At 23.4% G+C, this 21,540-nt stretch overlaps 9 protein-coding genes across 9 annotated transcripts; 4 read left to right on the top strand and 5 right to left on the bottom strand.

Annotated features, from left to right (window-relative positions):
• Positions 1–690: 690 nt before the first annotated feature.
• On the top strand, positions 691–2,771 carry PVVCY_0602070 (conserved Plasmodium protein, unknown function; the record flags this gene model as incomplete). Its single annotated transcript, XM_037634139.1, has 11 exons — positions 691–743; positions 930–978; positions 1,082–1,184; positions 1,270–1,438; positions 1,598–1,627; positions 1,721–1,838; positions 1,922–1,999; positions 2,113–2,193; positions 2,288–2,362; positions 2,479–2,569; positions 2,686–2,771. The coding sequence occupies 11 exons, from the start codon at positions 691–693 to the stop codon at positions 2,769–2,771; spliced, it is 933 nt and encodes a 310-aa protein (XP_037490284.1).
• A 322-nt stretch (positions 2,772–3,093) lies between these two features.
• Positions 3,094–5,349, bottom strand: PVVCY_0602060 (conserved Plasmodium protein, unknown function; the record flags this gene model as incomplete). The annotated part of the gene is made up of 3 exons (XM_008627344.2): positions 3,094–4,757; positions 4,979–5,027; positions 5,326–5,349. The coding sequence occupies 3 exons, from the start codon at positions 5,347–5,349 to the stop codon at positions 3,094–3,096; spliced, it is 1,737 nt and encodes a 578-aa protein (XP_008625566.2).
• A 274-nt stretch (positions 5,350–5,623) lies between these two features.
• Positions 5,624–6,103, bottom strand: PVVCY_0602050 (conserved Plasmodium protein, unknown function; the record flags this gene model as incomplete). Its single annotated transcript, XM_037634138.1, has 2 exons — positions 5,624–5,780; positions 6,021–6,103. The coding sequence occupies 2 exons, from the start codon at positions 6,101–6,103 to the stop codon at positions 5,624–5,626; spliced, it is 240 nt and encodes a 79-aa protein (XP_037490283.1).
• A 783-nt stretch (positions 6,104–6,886) lies between these two features.
• PVVCY_0602040 (U3 small nucleolar RNA-associated protein 7, putative) lies at positions 6,887–8,746 on the top strand (the record flags this gene model as incomplete). The annotated part of the gene is made up of 2 exons (XM_008627343.2): positions 6,887–6,893; positions 7,161–8,746. The coding sequence occupies 2 exons, from the start codon at positions 6,887–6,889 to the stop codon at positions 8,744–8,746; spliced, it is 1,593 nt and encodes a 530-aa protein (XP_008625565.2).
• A 1,100-nt stretch (positions 8,747–9,846) lies between these two features.
• On the top strand, positions 9,847–10,823 carry PVVCY_0602030 (pre-mRNA-splicing factor CWC15, putative; the record flags this gene model as incomplete). Its single annotated transcript, XM_008627342.2, has 2 exons — positions 9,847–9,901; positions 10,084–10,823. The coding sequence occupies 2 exons, from the start codon at positions 9,847–9,849 to the stop codon at positions 10,821–10,823; spliced, it is 795 nt and encodes a 264-aa protein (XP_008625564.2).
• Positions 10,824–11,281: 458 nt separating this feature from the next.
• Positions 11,282–12,674, bottom strand: PVVCY_0602020 (Obg-like ATPase 1, putative; the record flags this gene model as incomplete). Its single annotated transcript, XM_008627341.2, has 3 exons — positions 11,282–12,366; positions 12,462–12,508; positions 12,625–12,674. 3 exons carry the CDS (start codon positions 12,672–12,674, stop codon positions 11,282–11,284), a joined length of 1,182 nt encoding a protein of 393 aa, XP_008625563.1.
• Positions 12,675–13,378: 704 nt separating this feature from the next.
• Positions 13,379–16,354, top strand: PVVCY_0602010 (zinc finger protein, putative; the record flags this gene model as incomplete). Its single annotated transcript, XM_037634137.1, has 1 exon — positions 13,379–16,354. One exon carries the CDS (start codon positions 13,379–13,381, stop codon positions 16,352–16,354), a length of 2,976 nt encoding a protein of 991 aa, XP_037490282.1.
• Positions 16,355–17,206: 852 nt separating this feature from the next.
• Positions 17,207–18,769, bottom strand: PVVCY_0602000 (rhoptry-associated leucine zipper-like protein 1, putative; the record flags this gene model as incomplete). The annotated part of the gene is made up of 1 exon (XM_008627339.2): positions 17,207–18,769. One exon carries the CDS (start codon positions 18,767–18,769, stop codon positions 17,207–17,209), a length of 1,563 nt encoding a protein of 520 aa, XP_008625561.2.
• Positions 18,770–19,772: 1,003 nt separating this feature from the next.
• PVVCY_0601990 (PelOta protein homologue, putative) lies at positions 19,773–20,927 on the bottom strand (the record flags this gene model as incomplete). Its single annotated transcript, XM_008627338.2, has 1 exon — positions 19,773–20,927. One exon carries the CDS (start codon positions 20,925–20,927, stop codon positions 19,773–19,775), a length of 1,155 nt encoding a protein of 384 aa, XP_008625560.2.
• Between the last annotated feature and the right edge of the window lie 613 nt (positions 20,928–21,540).

Below are 21,540 nucleotides of genomic sequence, written 5' to 3'. Positions count from 1 at the left end.
TATGTTATGCCAAATGGCTAACAACAAATAAACAATTTAAAACCCTATCCAATAATAACTATTATAAAAAAAATTATATTTATTTTTGTAATACTATATTAGGGACTTGAAGAAATTTATTATCTCTCTTTATATTTTCTATACATATCACTCTTAAGACATAAATAATTATTCAAAATTATTTAAATTAAATATTTTTGCTATATATATAAATATTATTTTAAGATATATTTTGCCAAAGCACTTAGTTTAAAGACATATATACTTTTTAATATTTTTTTGGCACAGCAATAATAAAAAAAAATATGACATACCCGGAGAATACTTGCATATAAATGCACGTATTTCCCTACCTTATAAATTTGCATTATTTATATTAAAAAAAAAAAGAATAATAATAAAAAAAAATAATTAAAAAAAACGATAGAGTAACAACTGACCAAATACAAAGACAATAATGGCAACATAATAGTTGAGATATTATTTATGGAAATATAATTTTTTTTATTTATTTGGTCTTAATGTTTGTATTTCATTCTGTATTCCTTTTGTATATTTTTTCATTTTTTTCTCGTATTTAATGAAATATTTTCATGAAAAAATTAATATTCTAATTTTTTATTTATTGTAACTTTTTTAATTTTTTTTTTGTTATTTTTTTTTTTCTCCCTTTTAAATTTATTTCATAAAATGAGTTGCTTAAATGTTGCCCGTCCTCCTATCTCCATAAATGATAGACTAAAGTAGTTACACCTTCATATAAATATTAAATAAAATTAATAAAAAATAAATATACATAATTAATTTCTCCGTTTTTTATGTTAAACTATTTGTCTAATTATTTTTTACTTTTTATATAAGAGTACCTTCTACACTATTGTGTGCAAACATTCGGTATTCCATTATTACTCTACATTTTTTTATCTCAGCAAACCAGCAGGGAAACCAACAGATTATGATGGTTTTAATTTTTTACAAGTATTTTTAAAACATTATTTTGTCCCTCTTACTATATACATGTTGTGCATGTATAGAAGTTTTTTTCCTAATTTGACATTTTTCAAAATTTTTTTATAACTAGTTCTATGGAGAGACTAAAGAAAAAACATTTAGAAGCTCAATAAGAAACATTGATCACAAAAATAAAAATTCTATTTTTGATTTACCCATAGCTGAGCAGACAGGTAAACCCGTTATACGCTCACTCATTTTTTTTATTTTATTTGTTTACTTATTTGATAATTTTTTCTGAACTTTCTAATGTAGCAGATCTTGCCAAAGCTAATCCTCCAAATATGCAAAGAACATCTCGAAGAATTAATCCACATTCTTCTTATCATATAAATAAAATATTTCAAGGTGATGACACAAATACACCCAATAAAAAATACGGGAAAAAAATCCACCCAGACATCAGAAATCTTCATATATTTACCAAGTTAGCCAAAAATATAAACTAATTATTTATCTTAAAATAATAAAGAGAAACCATCCATTTTTCGAATCACCTCTATTTGTATTTTCACTTGTTTATTTTATGATTTTATTTATGTACATGTTTTTTCTTTTCCTTCCTTTTCAACACCTATATCCCAAGTGAAATCAATTATGAAAGCGAAAAAAAAAGGTTTGAAAAAAAAAAAAAAAATTATATGCACAATTAATAAAAATAGTCGATTTTTGCCTGAATTGTACATAATATTATCATCCTTTTTTTTAGCTCCAAAAAGATAAGCCAATATAGTTTAAATAGTAATCCTTGTAAATGGGGAGTAGACGTTTTCAGATATGATTTACCTCCTCCTAAAAAATTATATAGGCATGTGAATAATTTATCTGTAAGGCAATAAGCATATAAAAAATAGCTAGCTGCATATGCTCAATGATATTGTCATTATTTTATTTTTTTTTTTTTTTATAGACCTGTCTAGTACCGTATAAAAGTGAAGATTCATATATTCAAAAACACAATAAAACACATTATATTACCCAATTAGAGGTTTTTAAATTAAAAAAAAATAAAAATAAAAAGAAATAAAAATCAAACCAATATGTGCATAACATTTTTTTCATCTCCTTTATATATTTCATTAATTTTTCAAATTTCCAAAGAAATCTTTATGCCCTAAAGAAAATGTATTTATTCCAAATTCCAGTAAAAAACTTATCCCTATTCAAGGATCGAAACTTGAGGTATCCATAAAAATTGTGTGTATTTTTATTTACCAATTTATTTATTTTCTAAACCATATAGTATACAACTTTTTCTCATTTTTTTTTAATTCAGATGAATTGTGTTCCAAGAGATCATGAAATAAAAAGAATGAAACAAAATTTATCTTCTAATCGTGGAAATTTAAACGTTAATTCTTTAAAAAAAAATCAAAATAAAAATATAAACCATTTTATAATAGGCATCCAATTTATTTCAACACACATGCACATACATACGTGATAATGACTTTCTTTTTTTTACAGGCAGATCTAACTCCCCTTGTGGCTAGCACTGAAAAATTCTGTCATATAAATAACAATAACAGAAACAAAATTTGTTCCGTTTCTTTTAATTGTAAATTTTATTACCATTTTAAAAACATATACTATGTCCTAGTTTTAGGTTTACATTACTTGTTCATATTTATAGAGATACATTTTTTTTCTAATTTTTTAAAAATTTTTTTTAAGATGGCAGAACAATATCACCATATAGGTCAGGAAAAAGAATAGGATATCCAAATAGCCGAAGTGAAAATTCGATATTTTTATTTTAAACAATATAAAAGTGGAGGGATATACATTAAAAATGATTTACATCAATGGCTATTTACTCTTTTTTTTTTTTTTTTGCTATTATTATTTATGAAAATTTACTGAAAAGAGCTTACATAAATGGTTACACTATTAGAAAACGTTTTTTTTTTCTTAACTTATGTTGATATAATTAAAAAAGGAAAGGAAGAAATTTAATTCATTTCATTGTTTGATGTATAATTGCAATAGCTACCATTAGGTTGCTGTAGCATGTTTTAACACTAAAAAGTTGAAAAATAAAAAATTTATTTAAAAAAACAAACACAAAAATAGAATAAAATATTAGTGAAGAACAATATTAGACAAAAAACTAGATCCTAATTTTTTAGGATAAACATCAAACCCTCTTAAATCTATAATTTTTTTTTTTTTAGGAGCTATAATATTATAAATTTGTTTACATATAGAACAACAATTTTTTTGAAACTTTGTCAATTTTACTGGTTCTTCATATTTATGTTCATAAATAGATGTATAATTAGGATCATCATATTTTTTAATAACTGGGATAGCAAAATGTTTAGTGCATAAATGGCTAATATCTAGACAATTGCATGCATCTATGTGTTCAGGTTTTATATTATCATCATATATAGTTTTAACTGAATCTGTATATGTAGGCAAGGAAATATTTGAATATGATTTTTTTTCATTTAAATATATGCTTTCTTTATTTCTTTCAGTTTCATCATGCTCATATAATTCTTCTGGGATATCATAATTATCATCTCTTTCTGGGCATGTTTTGGGATAAAGATGTGACCCTTCATAGCTACTTAATTGTGGGGGTATTAATTTATGATTAACAAAAATAGAAAAGGAACAAAATGGAGGTACAGATGCATCACTACATGGTCCTTCAATGTCATCAATCCAAAATCCAGGACAAGCAATCAATGTAGCTAAACATTGAGGAAAACAAACAGACATTGTTTCAGCAACTTTTAAACCAATTGGTAACCAACATATAGGAAATAAAGATGCACAATACATCCCTAAATATGCCATTGCACATATTCTATATTGTGTATTAGATGTTTTTCCAATTTTAGATGAATATTTTGATGGAAAACTAGCTATAATTCCATTCATAGTTGAATCCGTTACATCTGCTGTTATAAATTCAGCTGCTGTTATTGGATATAAAATAGAACCTAAACAATTCTTACCAGTAACCATAGGTAAACATGGTAGTGGTCTATTAATCCATATTGGTGGAGGTATTAATGGAGGTACAATATCAACAACAGAACTTGCAACAGATTGTATAAGTCCCTTAACCATTGTTAAACTTTGTAATAACATATTTGCCAAACCAGGTTCTTTTGATGATTCAAGTGTTTCTACATTTTCTAAAGATTCTTTCATTAATTTACTTAAATTATTTCCATAACTAGATCTTATAGGACCTCCTGGATAATCAATTTGTTCCACTATATCATTATTATTAATATTTTTATTGCCTATTCTTTCTTTTCTATTATTCCGAATCTCATTATTTTTAATTCTACTATGACTTATATTATCACAATGAGGATATAATTCATTTTTTTTTTTTTTTTTTTGTAAAAATTTATTTCCATATTCTTTATTCATAACCCTTTCCATTAAAAATGTATAACCATCTATATCAAAATGACTTAATGCTGATTTATATAATTCTAAAAATGTTTCTTTAGTTAAGTTTCTCTTTTTTAGTCCACCCTTCAAATTACTAAAAGGTTTTACTCTTATTTTGCTATCCTCACTATTTATATATTCATATAATTCCATCGGGTTTGGTAATAAACTTAGATTATCTAAGTCTACATCAAAATAATTATCTTCATCCTGTTTTGTAGAACTATCTTCATCCTGTTTTATAGAACTATCTTCATCCTGTTTTGTAGAACTATCTTTGTCGTGTATTGTGCCATTTTCCCCCTCCACAACAGTAACATCCTTTCCTTCCGATATGTAAAGGAAAAAAAAAATTAAAATAAAAATATAATGTAGCTTTATATATGCCATTTTAACAAATTCGATGAACACACATAAGTAGCCTATCCCAATATTACTAATTATTATCTAACTATACAATTATAAATTTATAAAATATGAAATTGTAAATCTAAACTTGAGTAATGTCTTTTTTCTTCGGGACAGTCAACTAGCTAATCGTACTTACGGACTGGTAAAAAATTAAGATGAACTAAGGAATAAAAAAAAGAAAAAAACTGAAAAAAAAACAAATGTACATGGGGATGTAATGAGGATATACTTCTTGGAATAAATATTCTCATTATATATATATATATATATATATATATATATATGCCATTCCTTTTTTTTCATTTTTTTTCTTTTTAGCTGTTGTGTGCACAAACCGCTCAAAGACCGCGGCATACCAACATTTAGCCATTCCTTTGTTAATTCATTTTTTAATTCATTTTTTAAATAATTCTTATTAATTTATATCTTAGGAAAAATGAACTTTAATCAGTCGATATGTAAATAATAAAGATTTTTTTTTACTTTTTTTTCAACATTTTTCAGCATTTTTCAACATGTTTCTTATTACATATAAAGGGCAAACATTTGGGTAAATATTTATGCGTATTTGCATAGTTTGAAATGTTATACAAAAAAAATAAATAAGTTTTATAGGAAATGGAGTTAAACTGATTATATAAAGGGCATGCATAGAGTAAAAAAAAGAAAAAGAAAAACTACATTAAAATGGTATGCATATGCATATGCTTATGCATGCGTATGATTAGACTATACAACTTAATAACCGTTGTAATGTTTCATTTTTTAAGTTGATGTTCAATTATTCATAGGGTGGTGGGGCTGTTTTATTATATCCAACATCAGTTTCTTTCCAAATTCCAAAGCTAAGCATCTTTTTATAGTCAGTGTCTAAAGCAGGAAAAACTAAGGACACACAATAAACCCCCCAAACCAAAAGCCAAGGAGTTAATCTCGACCTGCACAATAATGTTCATATACAATTTGTAAAAATCGTGTAAAAAATTTATAAAAATCGAGTAAAAAATTTATAAAAAATGGTATGCATAGTGCAACGTTTACTTCCTTTGTCTACCAAACATGACAAAGATAAACTCGAAAAAAAGAATAAACTTGTCTCAGCTCGTAGTACATAATGAGACATCCATTCATTACGTAACGTAATTTTACTTTTTTATTTTTTCAACTATTTCTCTTACCCAACTTGTAAGCATCCATATCTTCTCCGAGCATTAAAATTCTGTGTGCTCATCCAAATCTTTGCATATACTGCCTTTGACATTTTTACATTCAAACTTGTATAAAAAATAGTTGGAAAAAAAAAAACAAAAAATATAGTAACTTTTCCTTTATGCTAATATATTAATTATTTTTGACTTTTTGATTTTTCCTCACTCTATGCATATAATAATGTAGTACCACACATGTATTACTACTATTGCATAGTTTTACTTTAGCTTTTTTGCTTTATTTATTTTGCTTTGTTTGCATTTCCCCTTAAAAATAATTACAGGGACTATTTAATATATTGCAAAATATAATAACATATTTTTATTTTATTTTTTTTACAAAAAATAATAAATAGTAAATTTGTTTATATATATTTTTATACACGTAATCAAACGGGTAAATGATTGCCCTTTATTGTACGTATATATTTATGCATAATATTATGCATATATATTATATATATATATATATATTATTTTTTTTTTATGCATATGCAGTATATACTATATAATACCGCCGATCCAGGGTGACATAAAAAAACGTGATAATTATGAAAAAAAATTAAACAAATTAAAAATAAAAAAAGGAAAAATATATATATTCATTCCTTTTGCCTGTTTGTTGTTTTTTTTATTTTATTTTTATATTCATCATTGTAAAGTAATGTAAAATATGCAAAAACGCTAGTAAATATATACCACAGACTTTATATGCATCAAATTAATAAGTAATATAAATAAGTAATAACAAAGCAAATGAAAAAATATATATAATAAAACAAACCTACTTTGAAACTGATAAATAGCAATCTTTGATATACACATGCTGAAATGGTATGACAGGTTGAGAAAGAAAGTAAATCCAAATTGCATACCATAATTTTTCAAATGCTTTAACAACCTGGTCAACTATAATAATACTAAATAAAGAATAAAAAAAAAATAATAATGAAAAACTTATTTGTAGAGCAAAATGTTGATACAGAAAAAGTTCCTGAAAATAAAATTAACATAAATACGGATAAAATTATTTATAAAATAAAAAAAAAATACGAAAAAAAAAAGTAAATGGATATAACCCAAATTTAAATCTGCTACCACATGACAAAGAAATATTATTATCTAAAGATTTTCCAAATCCTAAAAATATTAAAAATAAAAAAATTAAAAATAAAATATCAACAGATGTCAAACTTGCAATACTATCATCCAAAAAAATTCAAACCAATGCCCAATTTAACAACATAAATGATCATGGCTATATTAAATTAGCTAGCCATAAAAACGATAAAAGTTTAGAGAAAAAAAAGGTAACTCATAATCAAAAATTTCCAAACACTACAAATGACGCAAATGAAAGTCTCATTAATTTAAGTAAACAAAAGGGAGAATTAAAAATTGTAGAATCGAAAACATTAAATAACGAAGATGTTTTAGTAACCAGTTCAATCAAAGTTAATCAAAAATATATATATGAAAATGCAGATGTAGGAACACAAAAAAAAGTTTTTGATCTACATCTAAATTTAGGACCTTATACATGTAATTATTCGAGAAATGGAAAACATTTATTAGTAACAGGAGAAAAAGGACATATAAGCTTGTTAGACACACATAATATGGAATCATTATGTGAATTAGATGTAAATGAAACTGTTAGATGTAATACCATATTCCATAATCATAAATTATTTGCAGTGGGTCAAAAAAAATATATCTATATATATGATAATACAGGAATTGAAGTAAATTGTATAAAAGATATTTTATATCCTTCACAATTAGAATTTTTGCCTTATCATTTTTTACTTGCATCTATTGGTGATTTAGGAGAATTAGTATATCAAGATATATCTGTAGGAAATATTGTTACGAGAAAAAAAACAAAAAGAGGTCCATGCTCAATTATGAAGCAAAATAAACATGATGCAATTATATATCTAGGACATAAAAATGGGCATGTAACTTTATGGTCACCAAATATGGATAAAAGTGTTTGCGATATATTTTGTCATTATACTCCCATATCAGCTATTGGAATACATGATAATTATTTAATTACATCTTCGCTAGATTGTACATATAAATTATGGGACATTAGAAAACTTGAATATATTAACACATTTAAATCTCATAATATCATAAATAATATCGATATTAGTGATACATCTTTAGTTGCATTTACTATGAATAGCCACTTTAGAACTTATAAAAATTTTTTTACAAAACCAGAGTTATATTTAACTCATAATACTTATGGTGATAAAATTAATTCAATAGCTTTTCAACCTTTTGAAGATATATGTTGTGCAGGTTTAAAATATTCAATAAAATCTTTTATTGTTCCAGGATCTGGACTAGCTAATATAGATACATTTGTTAATAATCCATATGAAACTAAAAAACAAACTAAAGAAAATGAAATTCGACAATTACTTGATAAATTACCTCCTGAAACTATTCATTTTAAACAACACCAAATAGGAAAAATTAATCCATACCTTACTCTAGATCATGCCAAAAAAAATATTTCACCTGATCAAGCTAACAAAATTAATACTGGACGATCAAAAAATAAAAACATCTCACTCAATAGACATGCAAAGAACAAAGTACAATTTCCAAACCACATACCAACATCCAAAAATACTGGAAAAAAAAATAAAAAAAAACGAAAAAAAAATAAAGTTAAATAGAAACCATGAATAGACCAATGTAACTCTCCTGACTTAGCATACTAATTTTTTTTTAATTTGAAAAAAAAAAATAATTCACAAAGATTTATCAACCTATGAAGGGGATATATACAAATTGTTATATGCCCCTAAATTCGCATATTAATAATGTTGTATTTGATAAAATATTGGGCTTATTTTTAAGCTATACATAATAATACAATTTTTTTTTTACTGTTTTATTTTGTTTTCTTTATTTTTAATTCATTAATTAGTTAAATAATATTCTTATGTCTTTAATAATTTGTGTTATAATTTGCCCATAGTTTTATTTTCCTTTCCTTGTTTTCATCAAACTTGTTTATCAATTTATTTCACTTACTTATGCATATATGTATATGCATTAAAACCTTTTAAAAATTTATATACATTTTTAATTAGCTTGATATTTAATTCACAATTATTTGCATTCCCTTCAAAATAGCCACTTCCCTATGCTATCAAACTTGTTTAATTTTTATTAATACAGTAGAAAATGTAAATATAAACATGTACTTTCTTTACCATTATTATTTAATTTTTTTTTAACTTTGTCAAATATTCTAAAAATGTTTAATTTGGCAGTAATGAATAAGAAAAAGTATTATCACTGCATTATTGTGAAGGGTAGGAAATAAAAAAAAAAAAAAAAAAAAAAAAATTTTACAATTTTTTAATACTTATATGTACTTTAAAAAGTGGGCGATTTGAAAAATAAAATTATAATCCTTTTTAAATAATTTCATTTTATCATTTTTTATTACTACATATAGTTTTTACTTTTTATGCAAAAGGGAAGGTTATGAAGTTTATGATAATTGCGCGGAAGTAAATTCCAAAAAAAGCAAACTTAACAAAATAATGTAAAAAAAAAATACTATATAGTCATTTATTAATTAACACTATTTAGTTATGTATATTATATGAAGAAATGAAAATTATACAATTTGAAAAATAGTAAATATTTTATTATATATAAATTAGTATAATAAAATATATAATCTTATTGTACTATATACATATATTATCACATTATTGTTTGCATAAAAAAATAAGAACACCAATACAAAGTAAATAAAACAATGACAACAGCACATAGACCTACATGGTATAATGCCATTGGTGGGGAAAATCAAGGTAAGCAACATCAATAATATATAACATAAAAATAAAATAACACAACTAAGCTTCTTATCATGCTACATTCATAATTTAGTCTTCATGGGGTTCATCAAATTGTTCATATATTTAAAGGTTTATTTTGGTTTTCTTCTATATTTATATTGCGTTTTTTTTTCTTTTTTTTCTGAACATGTCAGGTGGTAATAGGAAAGTTGGGCAAACTGCAAAAGTTTGCAGCAGGGACTTGCCTGGACATACAAAAATGAAAATGAGAGATTTGAGTGACTATACAGAAGACAAAGAAATAATCAAAAATAATTTAATTGAATTAGAAAATAAATATAGTGGACGAGAAGGAAATAATAATAATGATGCGAATAAACTACTAGCCATTGAAAATATTAAAAAATTAACAAATTGTGATTATACTAATCCCTTTCCAGAGGATGAAGATGATGAAATTCAAGATGATTGGAAAGGGCACAAAATGAAGAAAAAAAAAAAAGGAAAAAATAATAATTATCATGAACAAAGTGATAATATATCTGACGATAATAGTAGCATGGAAGATAGTGATACAAACAGTGATGACGATGATGAAAGTGATGAAATGGATGATGAGTCTGATGAAGAAGAAAAGGAACTAATGAGAGAGCTTGAAAATTTAAAAAGGGAAAAATTAGAAAAATTGAAAAGAGAAAAAGAAGAAGAAGAACTTATGAAAAATAAAAAAAATAATGTTCTTACAAATAATCCTCTTATAAATTTAGAAGATAGTGATAATGAAGAATTTGAAAAACAACAAAAAAAAAGAAAATGGACTGATGAAGCTATATTTAGAAATACTTGCGAAAAAAAAACTAAAACAAATACATTTATAAATGATACAGTGCGCACAGAATTTCATAAAAAATTCTTATTTAAATATATTCACTAGCATTTCAATGTTAAAAATGTATTTATCACATCCTTATTTAGTAAATTTTATTAAATATATTCTAAGACTTTGAAAGTGTCACTTATTTTTACCGATTTTTTGTTTAATTACATTTTTAACTCTTATATTTTTTTTGTGTTTTCCCTATTTCATGACATATTATTTTTCAAAAAAAAACAACACACATGAACAATATATTTGTGTGCGTTTTTTATTAACTAGCCATAATCATAATTTTATTGTATTTGTAAAAAAAAAAAATTGACATAGTTTTACCTGAACGTTCATAATTTTTTTTAACAGTTTTTAAAAATATTCGTAAAATATTGATAAATACAACAAATGAAAATCATAAGACGATGTAAAATAGGTTGTATGCATTCTATAAAAATATGTTTATAGACACATTTTCATAGTTATCTGTATTTTATTCATTTTATTAGAGGTTTAAAAATAAGTTATTTTTTTCCTGATGAAGATACATTAAATTTGAAAAATATAATATCTCCATCCTCAACTACATAATCTTTTCCTTTTTGCAAATATTTTCCATTAGCTTTTACTTCTCCTTCTGATTTAAATTCTACTAAATCTGTATATTTATAAACTTCTGCACAAATAAATCCTTTTTCAAAATCGGTGTGTATAACACCAGCTGCTTGTGGTGCTTTTGTACCTTTTCTTATAGTCCAGCATTTAACTTCATCTTGACCACAAGTAAAAAAATGTATTAAATTAATTTCATAATAACCAGTCTTAATAATTTTATTTAACATACTATTTTTAATATTATTTGCTTTAAAATATTCTTCCTTTTCAGTCTCAGTCATAGACAATATTTTTTGTTCAAATTCTGCACAGTAAGGTATAATAGTACCTTTATTTTTTTCTTGTACCCAATTATATATTTTAGCTAGATATTTATTTTTTTGTCGAATAAAATCATGTTCACTCATATTAACTAAATAAACAACTGGTTTTGCAGTTAAAAAATTAAATTCATTGATCACTTCAATTTCGGAACTTTTCCAAGCTCTATCTTTTATCCATTTATGTTCTTTTAAATGTTCTAAAACAATAGTTAAAACATCATGCTCATTTTGTTTTATTTTATCTTTTTTATTTCGATTTAAAACTTTAGATATGTCTTCTAAATTTCTTTCACAATTACTTATATCTTTATAAATTAATTCAGAATTAATTATTTCCATATCTCGAACTGGATTTATATTTCCTTCTGTATGTATAATATCTTCATTTTCAAATGCCCTAACAACATGATATATACCATCAACTGCTGCAATGTTTGATAAAAAGTTATTTCCCAATCCTTCACCTAAATGTGCATTCTTTACTAACCCTGCAATGTCAAATATAGAAAGATATGCATGCACAGAACTTTTGGGCTTAAAATGATCAACTAGCCAATCAAACCTCTCATCGACAACATTTACTTTTGCTTCATGAGGATCAATTGTACAAAATGGATAATTTTCTGCAGGAATATTTAACTTAGTTAGTACATTAAATGTTGTTGATTTTCCTAAAAAAGTAAAAAAATATAAAAACAATTTTATATTCATATTGATCAAAAAATATGTCATAAGTATTTGTGTAAAATTAGAAATTTCTTCTTACCCACATTAGGTAAACCAACCAATCCCATCTTTAACGTGTTTTTGGGCCTGTACAAAAAAAAATAAAAATGTGATACTATATAGTCTCTATATACATAGATAAACCTATGTTTTATTGTAAAATGGTTGAACGTGTATAGCTAGCTATTTTTATCTAATCCTACCTTCCTAGTAATAATACCTTTGGCTCTTCTTCCTTTTTTTTTGGTGCCATCTTGTTTTTTTATAAACAAAAAAATAATATCAATTATGTAGGAATAAAAATAAAATAAACAATTTGATTATTACAAACTTTTTATAAATATGTTAGTCCCAATTGGTACTGTTGTAATTTATTTATAATATTTTTTTTTTTTCATAAATTATATATTCTATATATAAGATAGCCTTTTTTATATTGTACAAAATGTAGCTATGGAAAATAAATTCTATATACAGTGTCATATATACGCATATTTTAAATATACATATTTATGTTTATTTATTTACTCTTTTGTACTTTAGAAAAGAATATATAATAATTAAAAATTTTCATGAACTATATTATTAAAATAATTTTATAATTCATTATAAGGTGCAGAGAAAATATTATTAAAAAAAAAAAAAAAAAAATTTCTACATTTTGCATAAACATATTTGTTATACATCCTGACCAACTTAATAAATAAAATTCATTACATAATTAGTAATATCACAAAGTTTGGTCATATATTTTTTTTATTTAATTAAAAATAAATCACATATTTTTTCAGACCAACCAGTATACTGTAGGTCCAGCATAGTGTCACGTAAGAATACATATACATAAGCATGCTTAATTTTTTTTTTTAAAATATTTGTTTTTTATCTCAATTTTAAGCATATTAGTGACAAAAAAAAAGAATAAACAACAACCATGTTATAATATTAGCTTAGAGAATGTTTTATTTAATCATATATAGTCGGGAAAATATAAAAAATGTTAATAAATCCCTAAGTATATTTGAAAATATATATATTTATAATGGAGATAAAGTACAGAAAATAAATTATAACAAAAGCAGTATTGATGATAAGGATATTGAAAATAGTTTTGTAGCAAAAGAAAAAGAAAATATACAATATAAATATATACAATGTTTAAATAAAAATAAAATTGAATATTACACATCAACATTTATTGAGTTATGTGTAAATAATAAAGAAAATTTCGATCTATATTTGATCGAAGGAAATGAAAAAAATTCAATTATAGATAAAAAAGACGACAAATCACAATACTTTAAAAGTTATACAACTTTTGATGATACTCGAATAAAAGAAAAAAAAACAAATATTCAAAAAAATAGAAGAAATATTAAAAAAAATAATTCAGAAAAACAAGAAAGTACTGAAACAAATCAGCCACCTATAGAAAACCAACCTCATCAAAATGAGCCCAACTTACCATTACATAGATCTCATATGTTATTCATTTTATCTTTACCATCTTATTTTATTTTTTACGATTTTTTTTCTTTAATATTTGAATATATAGATTATATAGATAAAATAAAAATATTTTATGTTAAAACAAACTTTGATATATTTGCAAAAAAAAAAAAAAAAAAAATCAAACAACCCTCTCCCAATCATGCAAATGTTGGAAGTGAGTACTTCAATCAAAATTGTGAAAATAAAAATGTTTATAACGAGATTTATAGTGAACAGAATAAAGACGGTTCCATTTTGAAAGAACCCCAATTAGAATTCGAAACAAACAACCAATCAGATTCCACCTTAAGTAGTATCACAAACTCAAGTATAGACTCCTCTGATTTTTTGCCAATACGCCAAGCTAAAAATTTGTTCATAAAAAATAATGCAATAAACTATGATTGTACTGATTTTACACAAAATGGTGAAGACACCAATAATGAGCTTAAAAAAAAAAAAAAAAAAGAAAAAAGTGTGAAAAAAATAAAGCAGACAAATGTAGAACATACAAAAGATAATTCAGATAATATATCAATGGAAAAGAAAATACAATTTTATAAAAATTTATATAAAATTTTAAAAAAAAAATGGAAAAAAAAAAAAAAATATAAAACATATTCTATTTTAATATTATTTAAAACACAAATATATGCAGATATGTTTTATAAAAATTTTCATTGTAAAAATATAGATTTATTAATCAAAAAAAATATAACAAAAAGAAATATAAATAATTATCCAGTTTATAAAAATTGGAATATTTATTGCTTATTTGTTAATGTTGTATATTATATTTTAGATCAAAATTATGAACAAGGTCAGGTCAAAATATCCGACGAAATACAAAATGAGCAAAATAGTGAGTCACAACAAATCCTATCTCAAACTAATTCAAATTCTTTAAACATAACAGACGAACAAAATAATCAAACTAATACTATGAATAAATCAAATGAGCTAGCTATTTTAAATAAAAAACAATCTGAAAATAATGGAGCTAGCGAAATGATGTCAGAACAAATAATACACACACCAAACATTTTCGATATAAATAATTATGAACAATTTTTTAAAAATGTTATAATTGATGGAAATATATGTATATCTACATGTATATTTTGTATGGAACGTTTAGGAAATTTTATATATTATATAATAACAAGAAATAAAAAATGTGATAAAGAATTATATAATACTAATAAATATTACACATCCGATAATTATATTAACATGTCATGTAATGCATGCATGTTCATAATTTTTTATGACATTATTTCAGAACATATAACTAATTATTTTCCATACATTATCAACGATACTCTAAAAAAATATATCAATCCTCAAAGGAATGAAAATGATATAAAAAAAAATGAACAAATATATCCACAAAATCAAGGGATAGACAAAATTATACAATTAAATGAAATAGTAAAAATACTAAAATGTAAAAATTGTAATAATATCGATGATTTATGGCTTTGCTTAATTTGCTCAAATATTGGATGTGGACGATATCAAAAAAGCCATGCAAAAATACATAGTTCAAAGTTTAATCATAATTATTGCATAAATTTAAAAACAAAAAAAATATGGAGTTATCAAGAAGACGCATTTATAGAGGATAAAATAGATACCCAAATAATAAACAATAATAGTGAAGATATAACACACTTTTCAATTAATAATACATTCGGAAATTATTGCCCAGCTAGCCAAAATAATCGATATAGCCATCATACAGCTAAAGTAAAAACAATAATTGATGAAAATGAAAATAATAATAAAATAATAAAAAATATAATATATGATAAAACGGAAAGCGAAAGTGAACATACACATACTCTTATATACAATGAAGAGGAATATCTAAGAGATGATGAAGACAATTTTAAATATGATACAATCTATGAATATAATAATGAAATATATAATAAAATTTTTGATATATTTACTAATGATACATATATTGATGATAATTTAAAAAATGAATTACTATATATTTTATATTCTAAGCTTTCATATGAATCAAATATTTATAACAATGCTTTAATTGATTTGCAATATAAATATCTGAACAAGCTAGAACAAAAAAATATATACATAAAAAATATGCACGAAAAAATTAATGAAATTAAAAAACAAAATAATCAAATTACTAACTATATTCAACATATAGACAATTTAATAAAAACCCAAAATTATGAAAAAATACAAATGCAAAAAAAAATCGATTTTTACAGAGAACTAAATAATAATATAATTGCTCAAAAAAAAAATGACAAAAATCCCAACCCCAATAATAGTGGAAATAAAATCCATAAACAAGCTAACAAAATTGATGAAAATGACCAAGACACTGATTCAAAAAAAATAAAACACCTAGATCAAATTATAGAGTCTTTGCAGTCCCAGATTGATAAATTACTAATAGATTTGTAGAGTTACACTACAAAAAAAGGGTATACTATGTCTATATAAGCCAATAAATAATTTTTTTTTTGTCTACTTTTTTATTAACATGAAATAATTTGGCTAGCTGATAAAAATACGTGATATACCCACTCTATCCCAAATTATTGTTTAAAATAATTAAATTTAACAGTTTTTTTTTAAATATACAAATGTTTTAAAGATATAAAAAAGCAAAAATTTTAAATCAACCTAAAGCGAAAAAGAAAAAAACATATATACAAAAATTCTTAAAACATAAAGATACGCACGAACATATATAAAATATAACGATATGTAAAATGGAAATTTAAAAAAAACATATCATTTTCAAAATTATAACCCAAACACACATGCATAACATACATTGCGAAGAAATAATACAAAAGTTAAAAAAAAAAATATATATCCACATATTAAAATCTATAAAAATAAATAAAAATTAAAAATAAGGGTTTGTATTAACCGAAAATTTGAGAATCATTGTATTTTTTAAAATATATGATCCATATATAGTTTATTATCTTATTGTCCATAAGGATACAATTATTTTTTATGTACTTTCACCCCCATTTGTGTGAATAACCAGCCAAATAATAATCATATACAGACAGACATATATTTATGAACTGTTCATGCAAAATTGTATTATTTTTTTTATTTAATTAGCTAATTGTAATATTTTTTTTTTTTGTTCTACATAATGATATGCACAATTTCTTTAAGTTATTTGCTCGTTATTATTTTTTATGGATTTTATTATTTTTTTTGCAACTTTATTTGATTTAGTCGGCATACTAGGAATATGTCTATTTGCTTAAATTAATAAATATCATGGTGTTTTTAAATTAAATTAGAAAGCATTGTATATAATTTTTTGAGAGTTACTTCGTCTTTTTTAAATAAGTTGAAAAAGTGGTTTTTCATATTATCGTCAAGATTGAAATGTTTTAAATCTTTTTTTTTATTGTCATTATTTCCTAAAGTGTTAAATTCTTTTAAGCCATATTTTGATGTATTTTTTTTACCATAATTTTTGTAATATTTGGATTTTACACCTTTTCCAGCTCCAGTAATATTATCATTATTTTCAGTGTTATCTTTGTTGTCATTATTATCGTTATCATCATTGTTGTCATTATCATCATTTGAATTTGCACCTTTGTATGAAGTATGGACTCGTATGTTTTTTAATTCATTACCTGCCTTGCTCATAGTTTTATCGATGGTTTGAAGTAATTCTCCTTGTCCTTGGATATTGTTATATACAATATTTCCTGTATTTTTTAATTCAACAGATAAGTTCAATAAGTTTGAAACAATATTTTGAGCTAAATCAACTCTTTGTGATCCTTCAGATTCTCCATTTTCGTTACTTAATTTTACTGCTAAATCTCTTAATTCATTAGATTTACCCATTAATACATTAATTATATCTTTGTTTAATTCAACTTGAACTTTTTCTTTATCTAATAAATCACCTTCTAATTCTAAAACTTGGATAATTAATTTTAAGTATTCTTTTTGTTGAAAAGAAATATTATCAGAGTCTAAAAGATTTTTCAACATATCAATAACGTCTTGAATTTCCTTTGCACCATCTTCTTTTTTTCCATCATCATCACTATTATTATCATCACTTGGGAAGTCATTATCATTATTAATATCACTTGGGAAATCATTATCATTATTTTCGTCACTTGGTATATCATCATTTTCATCTTTTTTTGTTTTCAAAAGACATTTATTATTATTATTTTCTTGGATACTTAAAAAAGATTGAATACTTTCAGGGTTTGCATTTCCTGGTAACATATTTGAATATTTTAAATTATTTTTATTCATATTTGGATTATTTTTTAATAATGTAAATTTTTCATAATTGTCATAATTTTCACTTAAAAAGGAAAGGAAGTTATTAAAGTTTTCATTTTGTCTATGTAAAGTTTTTTTTATATTTTTTAAAATATGGATTAATAATATTTTTCTTTTTTTTTCTTCATATAATATATCAGAAAAATGTGCTGCTGCATTATTTGAATCTTTCTTGTCATCATAATTTGCTACACTTAAATTATTTCTAAGATTATTGTTTTCGTAAGATCCTTTTTGATTTAATTCTGCAAATTCTTTATCTACTTCCTCCATGTCTTCATCCAATTTATCTTTTCCTTCTCCATATGCATTATCAATATAGGATTCTTCAGAAAAATCATTTCCTGCATTAACTTCATTTTTATTTTTTCCATTATCTAATTTGCATGCTGCTTTATTTTTATTGCCCATCTCCTTACTTTCATATTTACCTCCATTTTTAGTAAATTGAGATACACCATTGGTAGCATCAACACATTTATGGAAAAATACAACCAATTGTACAATTGCTAAATAAATAAAAATTTTCATTTTGTCAAACAAAAAGTAATAAAAAAATGTGTCAGTAAAAAAGTGTTACTATTAAATATTAGAATAAATAGTTGCCAATTTTTAAATTGTTTTACATATATAAACTATGATACTTTTTTTCTAATTTTGTTTTTTGTATTATGCAACCCGAAACAACTAAAGCGAAGATGAAAATGAAAACTAAAGTGAAAACTAAAATGAAAATGAAAACTATTACAATGTTATGTTAAAAAAAAATCGATAATATTTCACAATATAGACATATATACTTTATATATATAATTTTTTTTTTTATGCAATTATTAAATGTCTATATATATTTTACTTGTTTATTTTTTCATTAAAAATGGTAGCACTATCTTGCACTGCCTAAATTGCATACACATTACGCTATTCAATATGCTCATGACGTTTTATATTTTTACAAGTTGAAAACTATAAATGCACATAAGATGGCAAAAAAATATACACCACAAACTATACTAAATTGTTATAATTCTCTTTAAAGGGAAATAACTTTTTATCATAGTTTTTCAACATATACGTAAGTAGAATATATGACCTGTATACTATCCATAGAACAATATATAAACATGGGGTAACAACATATTACAATATAAAATAAAAAAAATGATGAACCAAAAAAAAAAAAAGATTAATATGTCTATATGCATGCTATGCATACATAGACTAACCGAAAAAATAAAGAATATATTGATAGTTATCGGTAATATGCTTTAGTGTGCATATATAGAGTATAACTTTTTTAAAAAAAATAGAATAAAACAATAATATAATGCATCATAATAATATGTGTATAATTTGTACACCTTAAAAAAAAAAAAAAAAAAACGAAAAAAAAGTTAAATTTAAAAAATAAAAATATGTCTAAAAATTGATAAATATAAGGGTTTCAAAATGTATCGCAAATAACCTAACTATGTGATGTTTCATTTTTTCAAATAAAAAGTAAAATAATAATTCATTAGCACGTCCAATTATCTTAGACAGAATCATCGTCGTAATATTTTTTCTCATTTTCAAAAGTAACTGGGAATTTTAAAATAGCAGCAATACCAGTTAGAGAATTTAATTGTTCACCTGATGTATGATTATCAGAAAAAATAAAAACCTTTCCATTTTTTTTTACACTTTCAATAATTTTAACATATTTTTTTCTACTATCAACACTACAATTTCTTATCTTCCCATCAGTAATTAACAACGATTCAATAGCATTTAATGAAGCTGCATATTCAATTTCTGAATCTCCATAACATATTTTTTCTTCATCATTTTCAAAAAATTTATAAAATTTATTAAGTATATCTACATGTGATACGACTTTCATATTTAAAATAACTTTCTTCATATTATCATCATTGATTATTTCATTCAAGGAATTTTTATATATGTTACTTGTTTTTACAATTATAAATTTATTCTTTATACTTAATATTTCTTTATTATTTTTCATATCCGATTTTTTATATATATAATCAAAAAAATCAGTTTTAAAAAAACCAGGACCACCTAAAACAATACATTTTATTTTCTCGTAATTCAAATTTTTCATTAAATTCGATAATACATCTTTAAAAAAATTATCTAACGATTTTTTATACATTGAATTTATACTGTTTTCACTTTTTTTTTTATGTATCACTTTATTTATACTAAAAACTGTCTTATATAAATGGTCAGTCATTAAGTACATATTTGCATGCCCACAATCAATCAATAAAATACCAACTTCTGAAATATGTTGAATGTTTGTACATTCTTCTAACTTATCTTTAAATATATTATCCCAATTTTTTTTTATTATTTTTATTTTTTCATTAATACCTATATCAAATGTGTGGTATTGACCAATTTTAACATATTCATTATTTTTTACATTTTTTCCTGATATTCTTAAATTATTATTTATAGAATCAAAATCAATCTTAGTTATATTTAAAACTAACACCATCTTACGTATTTCAGTAGCATATGAATTATTTCCTAACTCTTTATGAACCTTCCTTGATGTATATGCTTCACATAGATCGTTAATACTTATCAAATTGTACAAATGCCATAAGTCATCATTTTCTTCTGTTAAAAGGGATATTGTCATACTATCATGTTCTGCTTTTTTATATAGCAGCTTCATTGTCACTAATTATGTATCTTTTTTTATATAACTTTTTATTTAACATGCCCGTGCATGTAAAAAATTACTTAATTTTATTATTCTTCCTCTTTATATTTAGTTCTGGAAATTTCTCAAATTGTTTTCCAATATATATGCATATAAAAATGTTCTATACAATTTTCTTTTATTTTTTTTTCTCTTTTTTAATCACAAATTTCTTTTCTACATTTCTTGTCAAAAAATATTTTAATTAATAATCCATGGATTTGTTACCAAAGCATTTTTCTCCGCTCTTTAAAATTTTCACCTAAATCAAGCTAGCCAAAATGTACTTCAAAAATTGCTAAAATGACGATATGAAAATAGGAACTAAATTAAGAAAATGCATAAACAAACAAACAAATAAATAAACAAATAAATAAAACACTTTCCATTGTTCTATCTATATATCCATGCCTTTACTTAGCATGCGCATAACCTATTCTTTATTGCCCCGCCATTTTTTGAAAACATTTTGTTCATACATAATATTAAAAATATATGTATATCAAGCAAGAAAACTTATTAATTTGTCATATAAAATTCTACCATTCCAAAATTTTCAAATCCTTAACAATCGTCATGCTCAAAA

This window comes from Plasmodium vinckei, assembly GCF_900681995.1.
Source record: "Plasmodium vinckei vinckei genome assembly, chromosome: PVVCY_06".
Taxonomy (NCBI): domain Eukaryota; phylum Apicomplexa; class Aconoidasida; order Haemosporida; family Plasmodiidae; genus Plasmodium; species Plasmodium vinckei.
Note: the sequence above shows the minus strand (reverse complement) of the source record. Positions and strands in the feature narration are given on the sequence as shown.